The sequence below is a fragment of the Hippocampus zosterae genome, chromosome 5, assembly GCF_025434085.1.
Source record: "Hippocampus zosterae strain Florida chromosome 5, ASM2543408v3, whole genome shotgun sequence".
NCBI classification, from domain to species: Eukaryota; Metazoa; Chordata; class Actinopteri; order Syngnathiformes; family Syngnathidae; genus Hippocampus; species Hippocampus zosterae.
This window is the reverse complement of record NC_067455.1, coordinates 15,836,752-15,855,142: the sequence shown is the minus strand read 5'-3', so window position 1 is coordinate 15,855,142 and position 18,391 is coordinate 15,836,752. Positions and strand designations below refer to the sequence as shown.

The 18,391-nt window shown below is 46.4% G+C and overlaps 1 protein-coding gene across 6 annotated transcripts in view; it reads right to left on the bottom strand.

Annotated features, from left to right (window-relative positions):
* Window positions 1–3,821: 3,821 nt before the first annotated feature.
* enpp2 (ectonucleotide pyrophosphatase/phosphodiesterase 2) overlaps window positions 3,822–18,391 on the bottom strand; it is a 40,588-nt gene continuing 26,018 nt past the window's right edge. For 5 of the 6 annotated variants that reach the window (XM_052066429.1, XM_052066431.1, XM_052066432.1 and 2 more), the window contains 5 exons: window positions 9,179–9,314; window positions 8,834–8,911; window positions 6,811–6,943; window positions 5,779–5,932; window positions 3,822–4,782 (listed from right to left, as the gene is read on the bottom strand). In XM_052066429.1, coding sequence (XP_051922389.1) covers window positions 4,612–4,782; window positions 5,779–5,932; window positions 6,811–6,943; window positions 8,834–8,911; window positions 9,179–9,314 — 672 coding nt within the window. In that variant the 3' untranslated portion in view covers window positions 3,822–4,611. The remainder of the gene's footprint in view (window positions 4,783–5,778; window positions 5,933–6,810; window positions 6,944–8,833; window positions 8,912–9,178; window positions 9,315–18,391) is intronic. The other variant, XR_007962524.1, reaches the window with a different exon arrangement.

The following is an 18,391-nucleotide window of genomic DNA, read 5'->3' as shown; positions in this document are numbered from 1 at the left end:
TGCTTTCACAACAGTTGCAGCTGTAACAAAGCACTTAACAAAACAGTTAATATAAAATAAAATAATAAACCATATACATAACGTAAAAACACGGACAGTCGTGCAATCTTAACCACATTTCCCTCATCTGCTTTGTTGACTGAAGCATTCAAAAGATGCGAAACACTTGACTGTCTTACTAAAAACATAAAATGTTCAGAAATCTGTTGTCATACCTCGGATTTCGACCATAATCTGTTCAGGAAGGCTGTTCGAAAAGCGATTGATTCGAAATCCAAAACTATTTTATTAGCCCATGATTAGGGGCCAATACGTAATGCAGAAATAACAAATGTGCGCAAGTCACAACAAACACGTCTGCTCACAATGAACGTTACACGAGGAAGCGTCATTTCCTGGTGTAAGGAAGCTGAAAGGAGTCGAGTGACGTATTCGGGTTTACTTAGTTTGGTCGAAAACCGGGTTTTGGTCATAATCCGAGCCGTAAAAATCTCGAATTTTCTGGTTGAAATCCAATTTGTTAGATAACAGAGATGTTTGAAAACCGAGATTTGACTGTACAAAGTCATATTTCAAAACTATATATAAATAAAATATATATGAATGACATGGAGGAGTTTAATCTGTTATTTCCGAACCCGATTGGTAAAATTCTCCCAAACTACAGTAAATCATCAACAACACTTTCTTCGCTTCGAATTCCCTCACCCCCATCAAGCATTCGGATTATCCAATTAACACAACACATAGCTGGTTATTCCCTGATTGACTTCATGATGTGGCAGTCGAGCCATATTTTGAAAGACAGGAAGCTGCACCGACCTGACTGGAAAATATAAATAACTTTTAGTCGCCATTCATTTGAGAAATGATGTGGTAGAACTAGGTTCCTCTCAAACATCTCAAGTCAAGGATTCTGGTAAGTATAGCATCTGCTCATGAATAAATAGTGGCTTTGCATCCTGTGCACAGAGTGGCTTTTCTTGTCAACACACAGAAAGGGGTCTGAAAATTTTATGACTTTTAAATGATTTAAAGCTGTGGTTGATCATTAAAAAAATATTAGAAAATGAAAATAATTACATTTGTGTGTGTGTGTGTGTGTGTGTGTGTGTGTGTGTGTGTGTGTGTGTGTGTGTGTGTGTGTGTTTTAAATAGATGTCAAATTGAAGCTGGAGGTAACCTCTAAGGCAGACATGTCCAGCTCCAGGCCTGAAGGGCCACCATCCTGCCTGTTTTCCAGCTCTCCCGCCAGCAACACACCTGATTCAGATGATCAGCTCATCAGCCAGCTCTGAGGCAGCATTAGAACGATCTTGATGATTTGAATCAGGTGTGTTGCACCTGGGAGAGCTGGAAAACGGGCAGGACAGCGGGCCTCGAGGACCGACTTTGGACACTCCTGCTTTAAGGAGTAATACTTTCTAATGTTGTTAAATCATCAATGTGTTGATTATTCATTTGCTGATTAATAATTTTTTGCAGTTATTGTACCACTTTATTCCCTTGGTTGGGGAATATGGAAAAATAAATATGACAGTTTCTCCAATGTGTAAATTATTGTCATTAATTCAATGAAGATCACATTGCACGACCTATTTATGTAGTAACCCAGGTACTGTAATTCCCAAATGCTTTTCTTGTTTGACACCAGGTGCCACAGGGGAGGACTGGTTAGTAGGTCCACCTCACAGTGCAGCAGAAGTTCAGAGTTCGATTCCAGCACTCCCCGCGACCCTAGTGAGGATAAACCGGTTTGGGTCATGGTTGGATGGTTATTTTATAGCAGTATCATATGATTACGATTCAAATAATAAAATGAATGAATTAGTACACTTATTTTTGGGCATGAAGACTTTATTTAGACTAGTTAGAGGTGAAACCAACAAAATGTTGAATACGAAACAGCAGCAGTTCACAACAGAAAAAAATTTAGAGCTAATCAGAGGCGTTCGGGGACTCATTTCTCAGCCCTGGTTGTTCATGGCTCAGACCAGCTGATGTTAGTTTACAATGTTTTGATGGAGATGTTTAATTTTACCCTTATTATTTTACCAGTCTAACATATTTAGCCATTATCTTCCAAAACTACAAGTCGTTAAAATGCACAAACGGACAAAAAGGGGCCAATTAGCAAGTCTACATAACATGGGAAAAGACACGTTATCTATCTGTCCTAAGACAATTTGATCAATGCTGTTCAGTCAGCAACATTTCAGCAGCTAGCATGGCACTGTTATTTGAAACAAATTGACACCACTTAACGGTGCGCTACTTAGTGGACTGACACTAACTTCACGATCGCCACACACTAACAGGTACTTTAAAGAAATGTGACATAAAACACATGTGGTAAAATAGTGCGATGAAATGAAAAAAAACCATGGCTTAGTGTTTGCTTGCACATGAATTAGACTGACACGATTTACTGGCTAATGATGTTTTGCAAGTGATGGGTGTTAAGCATTCTTATTCCTCTTGTAACTATCTTACGGTCTCGAGCTGTCCTGGAATAACACCATCTCAAGCAAGAAAAGGACTGGATTATTCCCTTCCAACTTCATCACTGTGTTATGGAATTCAAAAAGAGTCTCAAAGCAACCTGTGCTACAGCAACAAATCCCCTCAAGGAGGAATGAAGACTAAAAGTAGTTTACTGGCAGTTGGAACTACAGCCGGGACCATTTATCTCGTTACTGAAAACATGCTGGACAATGATCACGAGCGGAGTCCTACTTTACCAGTCGCTGTCAGGACTGATGACACATGGAGAGCTCAGAGTAGAAAGCAATGTGTTACAGAGAAAACAGCGGTTGCTGCAGCTTAGTGAAAACAAAGTCATGCAAGATGTACCGAGGTGGGACTCCTCCCAGGATACGATGGAAAGATACCAGCAGTTTGCATTTTATTCTGAAAAGAACAACAGCGCTGTAAAGAAGACTAAGAGGAACATTCATGGCCCTTTTTCATTCCGAGCACAAGTCTAGCGTTTGCGCCATTGTGTCCCCTTCTGGGACGGAAGTAGCCTTTCCGGCCAATCCAAGTGCCATCCCTCATTTGCATCAAAATCAGGGCGCTCGAGTACACCATGCTAGACACTGCGCAAACAAAAATAGACTCGCTTCTGTCCAAGCATGATATTGGCAGGTAAGCTGTAAGCACTGCCGTTGCGTCTGAGGTAGTCGGCTGTGCATGTGACGTGGGCAATTGGAGACGGCGTAGCACCCCAGATCGTGTGTCAATGTGGAACCCCAACCTAGAATGATTGAAAGCTCCCAATTTATTTGCTCCACTTGGTTTTTCACAGCGGCTGCGAGATCTTTTTACTGCAGTCAAACGAAAGCACTAAGATGGACGTCTTTGAAAATGTACGATTTTCATTTCTTCTGCAAGCGTTTTTGCCCTCAGTTGAACAGTGACTGGGCTTGGTGAAACTTGGTTTCCAGCTTCCTCCACTTCCGGACCATGGATTTGTTGATCTGAATTTCGGATTCCGTATAAATGATCGCTTGTTGTTTGAACTGTGCTTCGTAGGCATGTCTCTTCATAGCTGCCATTTTCAGGTTATTGTATATAAACATACAGGCACTATGTACACCTACCAGGGGTGTTTTTAAACTCCTCTTTTACACCCACCTTTCCCCCTTTAACATCTGCATGCTGTTCTCGGGTACGTCCGTTTTTCGTCGATATAAGCAGCGTGTCAGCACAAGTCAAGTGGAGCGCTCATCAAAGTCACACAACATTCACAGAATTTGGAACTAGGTGCACGCACAAGACACATCGCATTATTACGCGTCAGACTTTTGAGTGTGTGTGCGTGTGTGTGTGTGTGTGTGTGTATGTGTGTGTGTGTGTGTGTGTGTGTGTGTGTGTGTGTGTGTGTGTGTGTGTGTGTGTGTGTGTGTGTGTGTGTGTGTGTGTGTGTGTGTGTGTGTGTGTGTGTGTGTGTGTGTGTGTGTAAAGTATGCAGTATGCATTTTCTAACATTGCTTCGTGTTAAAGGTTACCTTTAAAAAAAGTGTTCAGAACAAACACGAATGATGTATGGACTAGGTATTTTCTCGAACTGGAGTGAAAAGAGCCCTGTTGATTTGTGAAAGCCACAACCTCCATCTCTTGCTGGAGAAATGTTCTAACATTTCCCCTTGATTCCAACACAGTAATTAAACATTCTTTGACGTTGGCCATAACATTTTTCTATTGTCAAATACTCACTAAGCACTGGAACAAAACAATACGTAACCTCCAGAATGGTGGCTGCAGCCGTGTCCATAGGTACATGATATCGCAAAAACATTGCCAAGCGTGTATAATATATACCTGTATTCAAATACAGTAAAATGTAAAACACATATTCTGATCTTCACAGGTTTCTTTTGTGTGTGTGTGTGTGTGTGTGTGTGTGTGTGTGTGTGCATGTGCGCGTGTGTGTCCAGAACAGACACTCAAAAGTTTTTTTTTTCCTCACTACTACCTGACTTTTACAATTTAGTGGTGTTGAAGAGATGGGAATGAAGCAATCAAGCTAGTGTGCAGTTCCATGAGATATCTCGTCATAGACAATGTGATCAAATAGTTCAAGTCCAGCAAAAATATAAAGGTAAAACTTTAGATCTCACTCTCATAAGTGTGCATATGCGTTTTCAATGATAGGATTTCAGCATAACTCCGTGTGGTCCTACGGTACAAGTCCAGACCTGTCAAGATTTCAACATCTCTGACCCGGGCTGTGTGGAGCTTCATCATGTCCTCCACCCAGTTCGACTCCTCATCTGAGCGCTGCAAGGAATCATTGATCAGTATTAGTATCGGTTTTACTCATTTTTCTGTAACTAACATCACCTCTAGGCCTCATTCTCAATAAAAAGATTTTAGCCTGATCCACATAATGATAATCAGTCACATGTTCAATTTACATAGAGACCAAACTTTTCTAACGAGAAGCCCCCCCCCCCCACACACACACACTTTGATCCCTGTGACTATTATTGTGATGCAGTTTATTTCTGAATTTTTCCTGATGAACGAAAGCCATCAATATATTTCCTCATAATCTCGTTACATTTGATCAATGACCAAACAAGTCACAGTGAACCAGGCTGCCTGAGAGAGAAATCCGGAAGGAAGTGTGTGCACAAAGGAGTACGGTGCTGTGTCGGAACAATTGAGAGTAAGGAGAAGCACCTTGAGTTAAGTTTAACGATGATAGGGAACAAGTGTCATAAATGCATCCATCCCTGCGTGTGTGACCCCAATCCCTTTATTGTTTTGTCTGGCTGCTGGACTCCCACGATTGATTGCAACGGATGAGAGGCGTGGTGATCCCTGTTGGACAGCAACTCCGGGTATGGAGCAACCTCTCCCAAAAACTTAATAAATGAGTTTCCAATGGCTGCAGTGCTACGCGATGAAGAAGACACGGTTGTCTGAGAATTTGCCTCAAAGTACAATGAGAGACTGAGAACGTTTCGGTGAGGTTACTGTGTAACAAGCTGTATTTGTTTGGAAAAAATGCATCTATCCGTGTTTGAGGTAATTATTATAATGTTGTTTTTTTATCCATCTATGCAACCTTTTTCTTTGCAAATACCCCACGTTCAAACATGGAGACCTGCGGCTAAAAAAGAGAAATGGCCAATAAAAGTATCTATATCTTTTGATGGCAAGATTTAGCTGTTGCAGCTTTGAATCAGGTGTGTTTTGTCATCCGATATTACGATACTCCATTTATTAGTTGGAATGAGCCCAAGTAAAGAGATTGGCGGTGTTCCTTACATTGCAAGTCTCATCATTGTTTGGTCTGTGTGGCAAGATGAAGGCAGCAGAGCTAAGGGGGCCACCACATGAATCTGCAGCCTTCCTGAAGTCTAAACAGCTGGTTAGAACCACAAAAAAGTGTGTTGGGATGGGTATTGTACCACGTGCATACCTGCAGTCAAGAAAAAAATCATGAAATTAGTCATGTGGAATGAAACTGAACAATATTAGTGATTTTCAACTTCATTCACGTTTAACACTAAAATGTATTTTAAATAACATGACAAGTAAAAAAAAGATTAAACGAGTATGTCTCTAAAATCCTCCAAAAGAGATTTAGAAAAAAACTGGAAAAAAATGTGATTATAGATTGTAATACTGTATATATCGATATTGTGATATATTGAATTATCTCAGAATAAGTCTTAATTGCTCCATTTTTGCAGTTGATTGCAGCGTAGGAGGGTCTGAGGGGCACTTGTAACTTAAGTCACTGATCGCAAGTCAAAGCAAAAAACAAAAAAACATTTTAAAAATAGAAAAATAGCTCAAGCAATTTTTGTATCTCGAAAAACTCGTAATTTGGAGCACTTTTAAGATGCAGTAGTATGATAAAGCATTTTAAAAAGTCTTAAATCTCATATTTTAAATTGCAAAGTTCCGACTGCTAGCATGTTAGCATTTGCTCAGTTCTCATTATTTCTAGAGTTCCGATTTTTTTTCTCAAGTCTCAAGTAGACCTCCATCATTTCATTTAAATTTACAGCATTCCAGAACATAAAATAAAATGTTGGAGAGTCTTGACTCGGTTTCCACAGATTTCTGACGGGACTGTCGCACCATCCCTGGTATTGATCAACAATAGAATCAGCATTTCATAGTTGGCCGTGTCAGTGATTAATAATGTGTAATCACGGGTAACACTGACAAGTGTTTGCCTCAAGTTTCATTAACTAAAGGGTCCTGGTACAAAAATAATCCGTATTCTCAAGAGACGACTGAACAAATGGTTGTGAGTACATTACTTAAAAATATAGAAAAAAATCTTACGCTTTAATCTTGTCAGTGGAGTCCTTTAAACCATCAAAATCATTATCAAATATTGGTCCAGTGAGAACATTCAAACCATTTCTTTCAGTGGCATATTTCTTCAAAAGGACTCTCTGAAAATAAAACCATATTTCTGGGGTGGGGGTGGGGTGGGGGAGTGTGGAAAGAAGGAGGTAGGTATGAGTAGTCTGAGAATGAAGGAAAAAATGGTGACAAAGAAAGAAACAGAAACCAGTTTGCAAATGAATGAAAATGGGTCGGGGGATTATGGTACAGTCACTGACAGCTCTACGAAAGACCTTGTCTTGTGGGGTGAGGACGATCAGGAGAGAGGGACTCAATAAAAAGCATGAAGGTCAACGAGTGGACAAGTCAAGCTGCAGACCTTCAGGCCAGTAGAAAACCTGTGCAGGCGCAAGCTTCGAGTTTTCAAGCCATAGAATGATTTGGAGAGCTTCTGTAAGGAGCAGTGGGCCAAAATTCCGACTGAAAAAGCTTGCCGACATTTTGCACTGGCTGCTGCAAATGTGATGTCGCAACACTGAAATTGCCATTGATATTTTGAGCTAAACCAGTGGCCAACTGTCGGCCATTCATGAAAACGATGCGCTGCACGGCACACTGTGTGACAGTTCAGTCGGGTTTGGCTGCATCGCTTCGTGTGCAGCTTAGTAGGCATTGTGTTGACAGTAATATTAACAATACGACACTTGTGCTAAACTTAGATTTACACCTTAAATTTAATTGAAACACATTTTTGAAAAAAAAGAAAAAAACGTGTCTTCATATCAACCAAGCATTCAACGCAAAAAAAATGGAAGAGGAAACAAAACAGTGATCAAACATTATATTTCTCGGATGGCATTACAGCTCAGCTGTTAAATTAATGCATTCTACGACGGTATGAAAATTCAAAGATTGTCACATGTGATGGAGGCAACTATTCCAAAGCTGGATGGGATGATAGAAAAGTACTTTTTAAAGCAGTGTCCATGGTAACGTTTTTTTTTTCCCCTTCTGAAGAATGTATCCGTACTTCAGATTTGAATCTTCCAGTGTGACCTCTGTTCGTCGACCAACTAACTTTTCGACAAACAGTACACAATGACACGTTTACTCCTTCCTTGATGTCACAGAAAGTTGTTTTAAGGTATTTCGATACAGACCTAAAAATGTTTCGGTCATCAACTGCGGCTATTTTTCTTGGCTTACCCGTTCAATGTCTGAAACATAATACAGCAGTGGTTTCCTCAGGGCGTTCCGAATGGATAGCTGTGGCTGTAGTTCGTGTAATGGTTCTGATTGATTTTCCAGCTTTTTTCACCTTTCAGCTGTGCAATTGCCTTTTTCTCTTTTCATTTCATGTTGGTTCTATTTCAAACTACGGTAGCATGAATGCAGTCTTCACTGACAAAACCCAGGAACGGAGTGTCAACATTTCACTGTATATATTGTTGGACAAGATACAGCTGGGCAACATAACACACCTGTTCGTCACGTTCCAATATTTTTGCTCACATGATAAATGGATTTGGGCACACGAAATAGATTTTTTTTGGGATCACTTTCAAATGCAACCCCCAGAAAAGAGGTTCATTCATTCATTCATCTTCCGAGCCGCTTGATCCTCACGAGGGTCGCGGGGGGTGCTGGAGCCTATCCCAGCTGTCATCGGGCAGTAGGCGGGGGACACCCTGAATCGGTTGCCAGCCAATCGCAGGGCACACAGAGACGAACAACCAACCACGCTCACACTCACACCTAGGGACAATTTAGAGCATCCAATCAGCCTGCCATTCATGTTTTTGGAATGTGGGAGGAAACCGGGGCACCCGGAGAAAACCCACGCAGGCCCGGGGAGAACATGCAAACTCAAGAGGTTGTGATGTTCATATCATATGTCACATTCATCAAATGATTAACACATTTTTTTCCCAGTCTTTAGCAAAAGTCAAGCAATTGGCCTCACTACTCTAGTACTTTGGAAAGGAAGTGGACAATAAATGCTGAATGAGATACTTACTCTTGAATGCAGGATACATAGGAACAGTGTTGGTTATAAAAAGGGCTTCGTATTTCTTCTCGATGCTTGTGGATAATTCTGTCGACATATAAAGTACATTTCAGTAAGTTACAATATCAACATTTTTATACAACTATTTAATCCAGAATAAACTATTTCTAAAACAAAGGCCACTCAACAATTGCTTGTACAGTGTTCGGGTTGAGAGGCAATTTGGATTTACTTTAACTGTACTAATCAAGACTCAAGACAACAAATTGAGTAATTACATTCATATGAACAAAAATTCAAATGTGTTACATTAATTATTTTTGTTTTTTTAAATAGAATACAATTTTCACTTACGTGGTGGGTATAAGAAGGCAAACGTGACATGTTTTTCTGCTTTGTAGTTTGTACAGGACTGGGTGAAGGCTGATTGGACTCTGGCATCTGGCCGAACACAGTTCATCAGGACTTCAGGCAAAGCAGACACGTCTACCTGAATGACCACATGAGGGACAATTTTTGAATATTGCATGCTTCATTATCATGGGAGATATTCTTGCTCCTTGCAGCTTTTGTTCACATTCACTTTTGTGTTATGTATAGTGCACATAGTGGACAGCAAATCAGAGCTGCCAACCTGGAGGAATTTACTTGATTTCTGTACTCTTTGCAAATGTATCATACACAAAGATTTCAGTTCATTAAACCAATTTTAATAGCACACAGAGTCAGCCCAAGTACACATAACATGCAGTTTCTAAATGCCAATTTAATTTATTCAGACACAAAATCTCTCTCTCTCTCTCTCTCTCTCTCTCTGTCTCTCTCTCTCTCTCTCTCTCTCTCTCACTCTCAAAAAATCCTCGTCTCACCCCTCGGGTGGTGTCCGTCCATCATTCAGCTCGCGTTCTCTACCAGAGGCCAGGAAGCTTGAAGGTTGTGCGCAGTATCCTTGCTGTTCCCAGCACATCACATTTCTGGACTGAGATGTCCGATGTCCGGGATCTGTTGTAACCACTCATCTAGTTTGGGGGTCGCTGCCCCGAGTGCTCCGACCACCACAGGCACGACTGTCACCTTTACCTTCCAGGCTCTCTCCAGCTCCTCTCTGAGCCCTTGGTATTTCTCGAGTTTCTCGTGTTCCTTCTTTCTGACGTTTTCATCACTTGGGACCGCTACATCCACTACAATGGCTTTCCTTTGCCCTTTATCTATGATCACGATATCTGGTTGGTTCGCCATTACCATCTTGTCAGTCTGGATCTGGAAGTCCCACAGGATCTTCGCTCTGTCATTCTCCACCACCTTTGGAGGTGTTTCCCATTTTGACCTTGGGGTTTCCAGTCCATACTCCGCACAGATGTCTCGGTAGACTATGCCAGCCACCTGGTTTTGGCGTTCCATGTAGGCTTTCCCTGCCAGCATCTTACACCCTGCAGTTATGTGTTGGATCGTCTCAGGTGCCTTTTTGCACAATCTACACCTTGGGTCTTGTCTGGTGTGGTATATCTGGGCCTTGATGGCTCTGGTGCTCAAGGCCTGCTCCTGAGCAGCCAGGATGAGTGCCTCTGTGCTGCCCTTCAGGCCAGCTCTCTCTCGCCACTGATAGGACTTCTTGAGATCAGTTACTTCAGTTATGGTCCGGTGGTACATGCCGTGAAGGGGCTTGTCCTCCCATGATGGTGCCTCTTCCAGTTCCTCATCCTCTGTTCTCCATTGTCTGAGACATTCTCTGAGTACGTCATCCGTTGGAGCCTTCTCCTTGATGTATTCATGGAGCTTGGATGTTTCATCCTGGACAGTGGCTCTCACACTCACTAGTCCCCGGCCGGCCTCCTTCCTTTCGGCTTGCGTACAGTCTCAGGGTGCTGGATTTGAGATGGAACCCTCCATGCATGGTTAGGAGCTTTCGGGTCTTAACATCCGTGGTCTGAATCTCTTCCTTTGTCCACCTTATTATTCCTGCAGGGTATAGCTGTTTATTGCCCAGGTCTTATTCTTGCCATTGAGCTGGCTTCTTAGGACTTGCCTCACTCGCTGGAGGTATTTGGCCGTAGCTGCTTTCTTTGTTGCCAGTTCGAGGTTGCCATTGGCTTGTGGTATACAGAGGTACTTGTAGCTGTCCTCAATGTCTGCTATTGTTCCTTCAGGGAGTGAGACCCCTTCAGTGCGGACTACCTTTCCTCTCTTAGTAACCATCAGACTACATTTCTCAAGCCCGAATATCTATAAATTCTCTCTGTCTCTGTCTCTCTCTCTCTCTCTCTCTCTCTCTCTCTCTCTCTCTCTCTCTCTCTCTCTCTCTCTCTCTCTCTCTCTCTCTCTCTCTCTCTCTCAGTTTTCTATGTGCTAAATGCAAATATTTACTGAAATAACAAATTCGATTTTCAATTTTACATGAACATTTTTCACTTGGAGCAGTTAGTTATTGTTGAGGAATGGGAGCTGTCAATTTGCTCTTGGCCCTTCCTTGGTTACAGATTCTTTTATCTCTCTATAAGGTGGAAGAAGACCCAACACCACGTAGTCTTTTCTTCAGTTTATCGCAACGCAACACGAATCGATTCGGGCTCCTGTGAGTCTCAGATTTCATCAGGGAGCCCCGAAGAAACACATTCATGAGATTATATAGAGACAATATGATAATGAGAGGCGGGGAGGTACGCCTCTCATGCAAATTCCGAAACAAAGAAAGTAACATGTCATCTGACCCGGTGTGGCCGGAGGAAGCCAGGAGCGGTGAGGTGAGACCAGACCACCACTACCCCCCATTTGGTGCGATGGCAGGAACACAGATACCGGAGATAACAGCTCCTCTAAAACATGTCCCGCGGAAGGGGGCCCCCGAAGTGGTGGGGGCCGAGGGCACTAAAGTTGATTGTAATAACATTGAGCAGGAAATACCTTCAACCGCATTTGTACATTGTTTCTTTCAGTGTCTGAACAAACAGGAAGGAACAACACCATAACCAAGTAAAAAGCAGAAATAAGGAAGATCAAGCAAAGTTCGATCTTGATATGATGACAAAGTATAGACCACTGCTGCTGGTCACAGATCTTGAGATTAGGGTTCCTCTTTGAGGGCACTTGAGAGCCTTCAGGGACTTTTATGAGGAAGTGGAGGCAATAAAAACCCTTGGGGGGCTGTTAATTAACCAAAGGGAGATGGGCTCTAAACTTCAAAGTACATCCTTTGTTTTAACTACTTCAGCAGATGTTCAGGAGAGAGACTAGTGTCAATAGTTCTCATACCAAGATGAAATTCAACAATGTTCTACTACTACTTCTAGCGGAATAATTCCTTAACATTATTCACACATAATCTCTCACACAATATTACTATCCATCAACAAGAGTGAAAACAATGTTTTGTCACACAACAGCTGCTTTAACAGCTTTTTTAATAAAATCAAAACAGAGCAATATAACATTATAAAGTGCACATCTAAGGTAAACTAGTACTCGGCCTATAGTAGATTTAAACCATGGTTGCATACTTCGTTTTTCTCAAGTTTACTTTGAACACAGCAGTCTGTTTCTGTATGTTTGTGTCACGTCGCGTGTCCGCCAGCAGGTGGCGGGTTTTCTCCTCCGCCATCGGCACACCTGCCCGTAATTTCGGGCTGATTACCCCCCTTTATTTAGAGACTCCGGCAGTCATCCCACTGCCGGAGAATTCCACGCCGCGCCATTGTTCCTTCGCGAAAGTAAACACTAAATTAATATTACTCGTTGCTTCCTAGCCTTCTGGCAATTGTCTAGTCGTTCAAGTATTGATTGTATGTAAGATATTCCTATAGCCTATTCAGATCTTCCTCGCTTTTGTTTTCCGCGAGCGTTTTCTGTTGTTACCCTATTTTTACCCTGGTCCTTATTTGACCAGCGCTTTTTGTTATTCTTCCTGTCGGGTATTTTGTGTTTCGTATTAAAGCCTCTTTTTGTTCTTTGACAAGATCTCGTTTTCTGTCTGCTATCTCGGGGATCCACTTCCTTATTTTTTGTTGTGCACGAAGCGATCTGTCTATCGCTTCGGGCACAACGTGACAGAATTCTCCGGCCACCATGGATCCCGCAGACATGGAAAAGATCTTGTCTGCTCTGTACCGACAAGAGCAACAGATGAGTCCGCAGGGCCAAGCCCTTACGGAACTCCGCAGCGCGGTTTCCATGCTGGCTCATCGGTTCGATGATCTCGAACAACCGTTTGGTACAGGTGGAGACACGGGGAACACCTCCCCCCGTGGTTCGCCCTACCACCACTGAGGCTCCCGCATCATTCCCCACAATGATGAGGGAGCCCTCGCTTCCACACCCCCCACGTTACGGGGGTGAACACGGGCAGTGTGGACAGTTTCTCCACCAATGCTCGCTCGTGTTCGACCAACAGCCTTCCGTCTATGCTAATGACGCCGCTAAAGTGGCATATATCATGAGCTTATTGACAGGTCCGGCGGCGTCATGGGCGATGGTGACGAGCGACGCGAAGCCGAGCCTCCGGTCTTCGCTCCACGAATTCGTTACGGCGTTCCGCCGGGTGTTCCACCATCCCGTGCGGGGCAGAGAGGCGGAGGGCCGGCTACTCGAACTCCACCAGGGAAGGCGATCGGTGGCGGATTACTCGATCGAGTTCCAGATATTGGCCGCCCAGAGTGGCTACGGAGACCGAGCGCTGTGTGGGCTGTTTCGCCATGGATTAAACCCCCAGCTCAAGGATGAACTGGCGACCCGTGACCACAGTTCCGACCTGGCGGAGTTGATCGATCTCTCCCTACGATTGGACAACCGCCTGAGGGAGAGAGACCGGGAACGTGGAGGTGATCGGTTCCCGTCCCGGCATACCGCGGAGGAACCGATGCAGCTAGGTGGCAAAGACGCTGGTTTGGAGGAGAGAAGGCGTCGACTCAGCGATCGGGCCATGTCTGACAGCGCCCAACAAGGTCCGCACGCTGCTCTCGGCCGTCCGAAGTCGCCGCTCTCCCCTTACACCAAGTACTGTGAGTCGCGACCCCGCGTAGTATCTCCCGAGTCTAGGCGTATCGACCCCCGGCCGGGAAATCCCAACAGACTAGAACTCGCGGGGGAGATATTTGGGGAATCCCGGTCGCTGCGGGTTAGAGCCCTGGTAGACTCGGGGGGCGGATGAGTGTTTTATGGACACAGATCTCGCGTCCGAGTTGGGTTGTGGTATTGAGGAGTTGGTTAACAAGAAGCGGGTTTGTGATCTCGATGGGCGCCCCCTGGCGGTAGTTACGTGTAGAACGGAACCACTGAAACTCCGCCTCTCCGGTAACCATGTCGAGCATCGCCGTTTTTATTTAATGTGGTCCCGTAACGCTCCGGTCATTCTTGGGTTGCCCTGGCTCAAGACCCACAACCCCGTAATCTCCTGGGAGCGCCCAGCAATAGACAGTTGGAGTAAATATTGTTATAAACACTGTCTACGATCGGCCATCGGGGAACATGAACGAACCAGTGTCGAACCCTCCGAAGCCATCTGCCTTGACGGAGTGCCAGATTGCTATCGGGACCTTCGTGAGGTTTTTAGCGAGGATCGCGCACGCGCTTTGCCCCCGCACCGTCCCTACGATTGCGCCATAGACCTGCAGCCGGGCGCTCCGTTGCCGACCTCTCGGCTGTATCAGGTGTCCCAACCCGAGCGCGAGGCGCTAACGGAGTATATAAACAGCTCGCTCGCTGCAGGTCTCATTAGACCCTCGCGATCACCATTAGGTGCGGGGTTTTTCTTTTTGGGGAAAAAGGACAAGACCCTGCGACCGTGCGTGGATTATCGTGGTCTTAATGAGATCACGATTAAGAACAAGTACCCACTACCATTATTGGACTCCGCCTTCGCCCCTTTACAAACGGCCACTGTTTTTTCCAAACTTGATTTACGCAGTGCATATCATTTGGTCCGCATCCGGGAGGGTGATGAATGGAAGACGGCTTTTAAGACCCCGTTGGGTCATTTCGAATATTTAGTCATGCCTTTCGGGCTGACAAACGCCCCCGCCGTCTTCCAAAATCTTATCAACGATGTGTTAAGAGACATGTTGAACATTTTTTGTTTTGTATATCTCGATGACATTTTAATTTTCTCCCGGTCGTTGCAGGAACACCAGCAACATGTCAGGCTGGTGTTACAACGGTTACTAGAAAATCGGCTCTTCGTCAAGGCAGAAAAATGCGAATTCCATGTACCCGTCATCTCTTTCCTGGGTTTCATTGTCGAACAGGGCAAGTTACGGGCAGACCCCAGCAAGACGCAGGCAGTCACTAACTGGCCGGTTCCGACGAGCCGTAAGGAATTACAACGCTTTTTGGGGTTCGCAAACTTCTACCGACGTTTTATCCGCGGTTACAGCCAGAAGGCGCTCCCCTTGACCCGACTTACGTCTATTAAGGCCCCCTTTAGATGGGACCCGGCCGCGGACGCGGCATTCAAAGACCTGAAGGCGGCGTTTACCAGCCCCCCGGTATTACAACATCCTGTCCCTGATCTCCCGTTTGTCGTGGAGGTGGACGCCTCGGATTCGGGGGTGGGGGCGGTGCTGTCCCAGCGTTCTCCGGTCGACCAGAGGCTGCACCCCTGCGCCTTTTTCTCCCGTCGACTCAGTGCTGCCGAGTCGAATTACGACGTGGGTAATCGAGAACTGCTGGCCGTGGTAGCCGCCTTACAGGAATGGCGGCACTGGCTCGAGGGGGCGAAGGAGCCCTTCACAGTTTATACGGACCACAAGAATCTCGAGTACCTCCGCTCCGCAAAACGACTGAACGCCCGTCAGGCCCGGTGGGCCCTGTTCTTCACCCGATTCAATTTTGTCCTTACCTACTCCCCAGGGTCCAAAAATACCAAACCTGACGCCCTTTCCCGTCTCCACGACCCCGCTGAGAAGGACCGGTCTCCGGAGGCCATTCTCCCGACCCAGTGCATCGTGGGGGCTTTGCAGTGGGAGATTGAGCAGCGGATCCAAGCTGCTTTGGAGGGGGTTCAGGCTCCGGCAGAATGCCCCACGGGGAGGCTGTTTGTGCCTCCGTCGCTGCGGTCGGAGGTCTTGCAGTGGGGACACGGGTCTAAGGTCGCATGTCATCCTGGGGTGAACCGGACTATACAACTCATTGCCCAGCGGTTCTGGTGGCCGGAGCTCCGGAGGGACGTGACGGACTTCGTCAGTGCCTGCACCTCCTGCGCCTGCGGCAAGTCCTCGCGCCGGCCCCCGGCGGGGTTGCTCCAACCGTTGCCCGTTCCGCCTCGACCTTGGTCCCACATCGCCCTGGACTTCGTGACGGGTCTACCTCCATCCCGTGGGAGGACCGTCGTCCTCACGATCGTGGACCGGTTCTCCAAGGCTGCCCATTTTGTGCCTCTGTCCAGGTTGCCCTCGGCGCTGGAGACCGCCGACCTCCTTATCAAGCACGTCTTTCGTCTCCACGGTATTCCACTGGACATTGTCTCGGACCGGGGGCCCCAGTTCGTATCCCGCGTCTGGAAGCGGTTCTGCCGGTCCCTCGGGGCCACGGCCAGTCTGACCTCGGGGTACCACCCCCAGTCCAATGGACAAGCCGAGCGTGCCAACCAGGATCTGGGGGCGGCCCTCCGCTGTGTGTGCCTTCACCGTCCCTCATCCTGGGTCGACCACTTACCCTGGGTGGAGTACGCGCACAACACCCTCGTCTCTTCTGCCACTGGTAGGTCCCCCTTCATGGCCGCCTACGGGTACCAGCCTCCGCTGTTCCCGTCCCAGGAGGGGCAGGTGGAGGTCCCCTCTGTGCAGCACCACCTTAAGCGGGCCCATCGCGTGTGGAAGGAGGCCCGGGCTGCGTTGTCCCGCACGGCGACCAGGAACCAGCGGATCGCGGATCGTCGCCGGCGCCCGGCTCCTTCATACGTGGTGGGACAGAAGGTGTGGCTGGCAACAAGGGATCTTCGCCTGGCCGGCACGTCTGCGAAACTGGGACCCCGATTTACTGGACCATTCGAAGTCGAGGCCGTCATCAGTCCAGCTGCAGTCAGGCTCCGGCTGCCACCCACCATGAAGGTTCACCCCGTCTTCCACGTCTCCCTACTCAAACCCGTGTCTTCCAGTGACTTGGCTCCTCCTCCCACGCCGCCACCCCCTCCGCGGGTCGTCGACGGTGACCCGGTGTACACGGTTCGTGCCATCCTGGACTCCCGGCGCAGGGGAAAGGGGTTCCAGTATCTGGTCGACTGGGAGGGCTACGGGCCTGAGGAGCGGCAGTGGGTGCCTCGCTCCTGGATCCTTGATCCGTCCCTTTTGCGCGACTTCCACACTGCACATCCGTCCAAACCGGGTAGTCCGCCGGGAGGCGTCCATTGAGGGGGGGGGGGGGGGGGGGGGGGGGTACTGTCACGTCGCGTGTCCGCCAGCAGGTGGCAGGTTTTCTCCTCCGCCATCGGCACACCTGCCCGTAATTTCGGGCTGATTACCCCCCTTTATTTAGACACTCCGGCAGTCATCCCACTGCCGGAGAATTCCACGCCGCGCCATTGTTCCTTCGCGAAAGTAAACACTAAATTAATATTACTCGTTGCTTCCTAGCCTTCTGGCAATTGTCTAGTCGTTCAAGTATTGATTGTATGTAAGATATTCCTATAGCCTATTCAGATCTTCCTCGCTTTTGTTTTCCGCGAGCGTTTTCTGTTGTTACCCTATTTTTACCCTGGTCCTTATTTGACCAGCGCTTTTTGTTATTCTTCCTGTCGGGTATTTTGTGTTTCGTATTAAAGCCTCTTTTTGTTCTTTGACAAGATCTCGTTTTCTGTCTGCTATCTCGGGGATCCACTTCCTTATTTTTTGTTGTGCACGAAGCGATCTGTCTATCGCTTCGGGCACAACGTGACAGTTTGTTGAAGAATAACGAGACACCGGACACCAGCGTTCATTATGTGCCGCTGTATTCCAAACTGCCCGCCGTACAAAAAAGCGCACGCACTCCCCCCGTGCTGCCGGGGCAAACCATTCTGAACGGTGTGTGTGTGTGTGTGGGGGGGGGGGGGGGGTCACTCCCCCTAACACAGTCAGGCTATGTTGATTGTGTTGGTCCTTCTTGTGCGGAAGTCTCTCTACAGTTTTTGCGTAGACCTCATTTCGAATGACTACACTTGGTTCGATGACAACACTGGAGACGTTTTATTTTCGCTAGGTTGCTACCACTGTCAGACAAACACAGAGAAGCTCCACCCGCTCTTTTTACATGGACGCAGAACACTGTAACCTTCCACACAAAATAGTTCCAAACAAGTAACAATCGTGTCAGTGGCATACATGTACCTGTATGATACAGAGAGAGAGAGAGAGAAGAACAGATAACTTTGGTCTTGTCAGTGGAGCAATCGGGCAACTTTTTAAAAGTAAACTTTCCATTCATAAACTCTTTAAGTATCCGTTTTCGGTGTCTCATGCTGCCGTGGCTGGCAAAACAGACATGGGCGTGGACTTCTGCAGCACGCTTGTTGTTTTGTTGTGGTGTATTTATAGAGCAACGTAACATCCGCTTGTGACGTGAGCCGCGTTAATCTCGCGAGAAATTCATTTAAATTAATGCCAA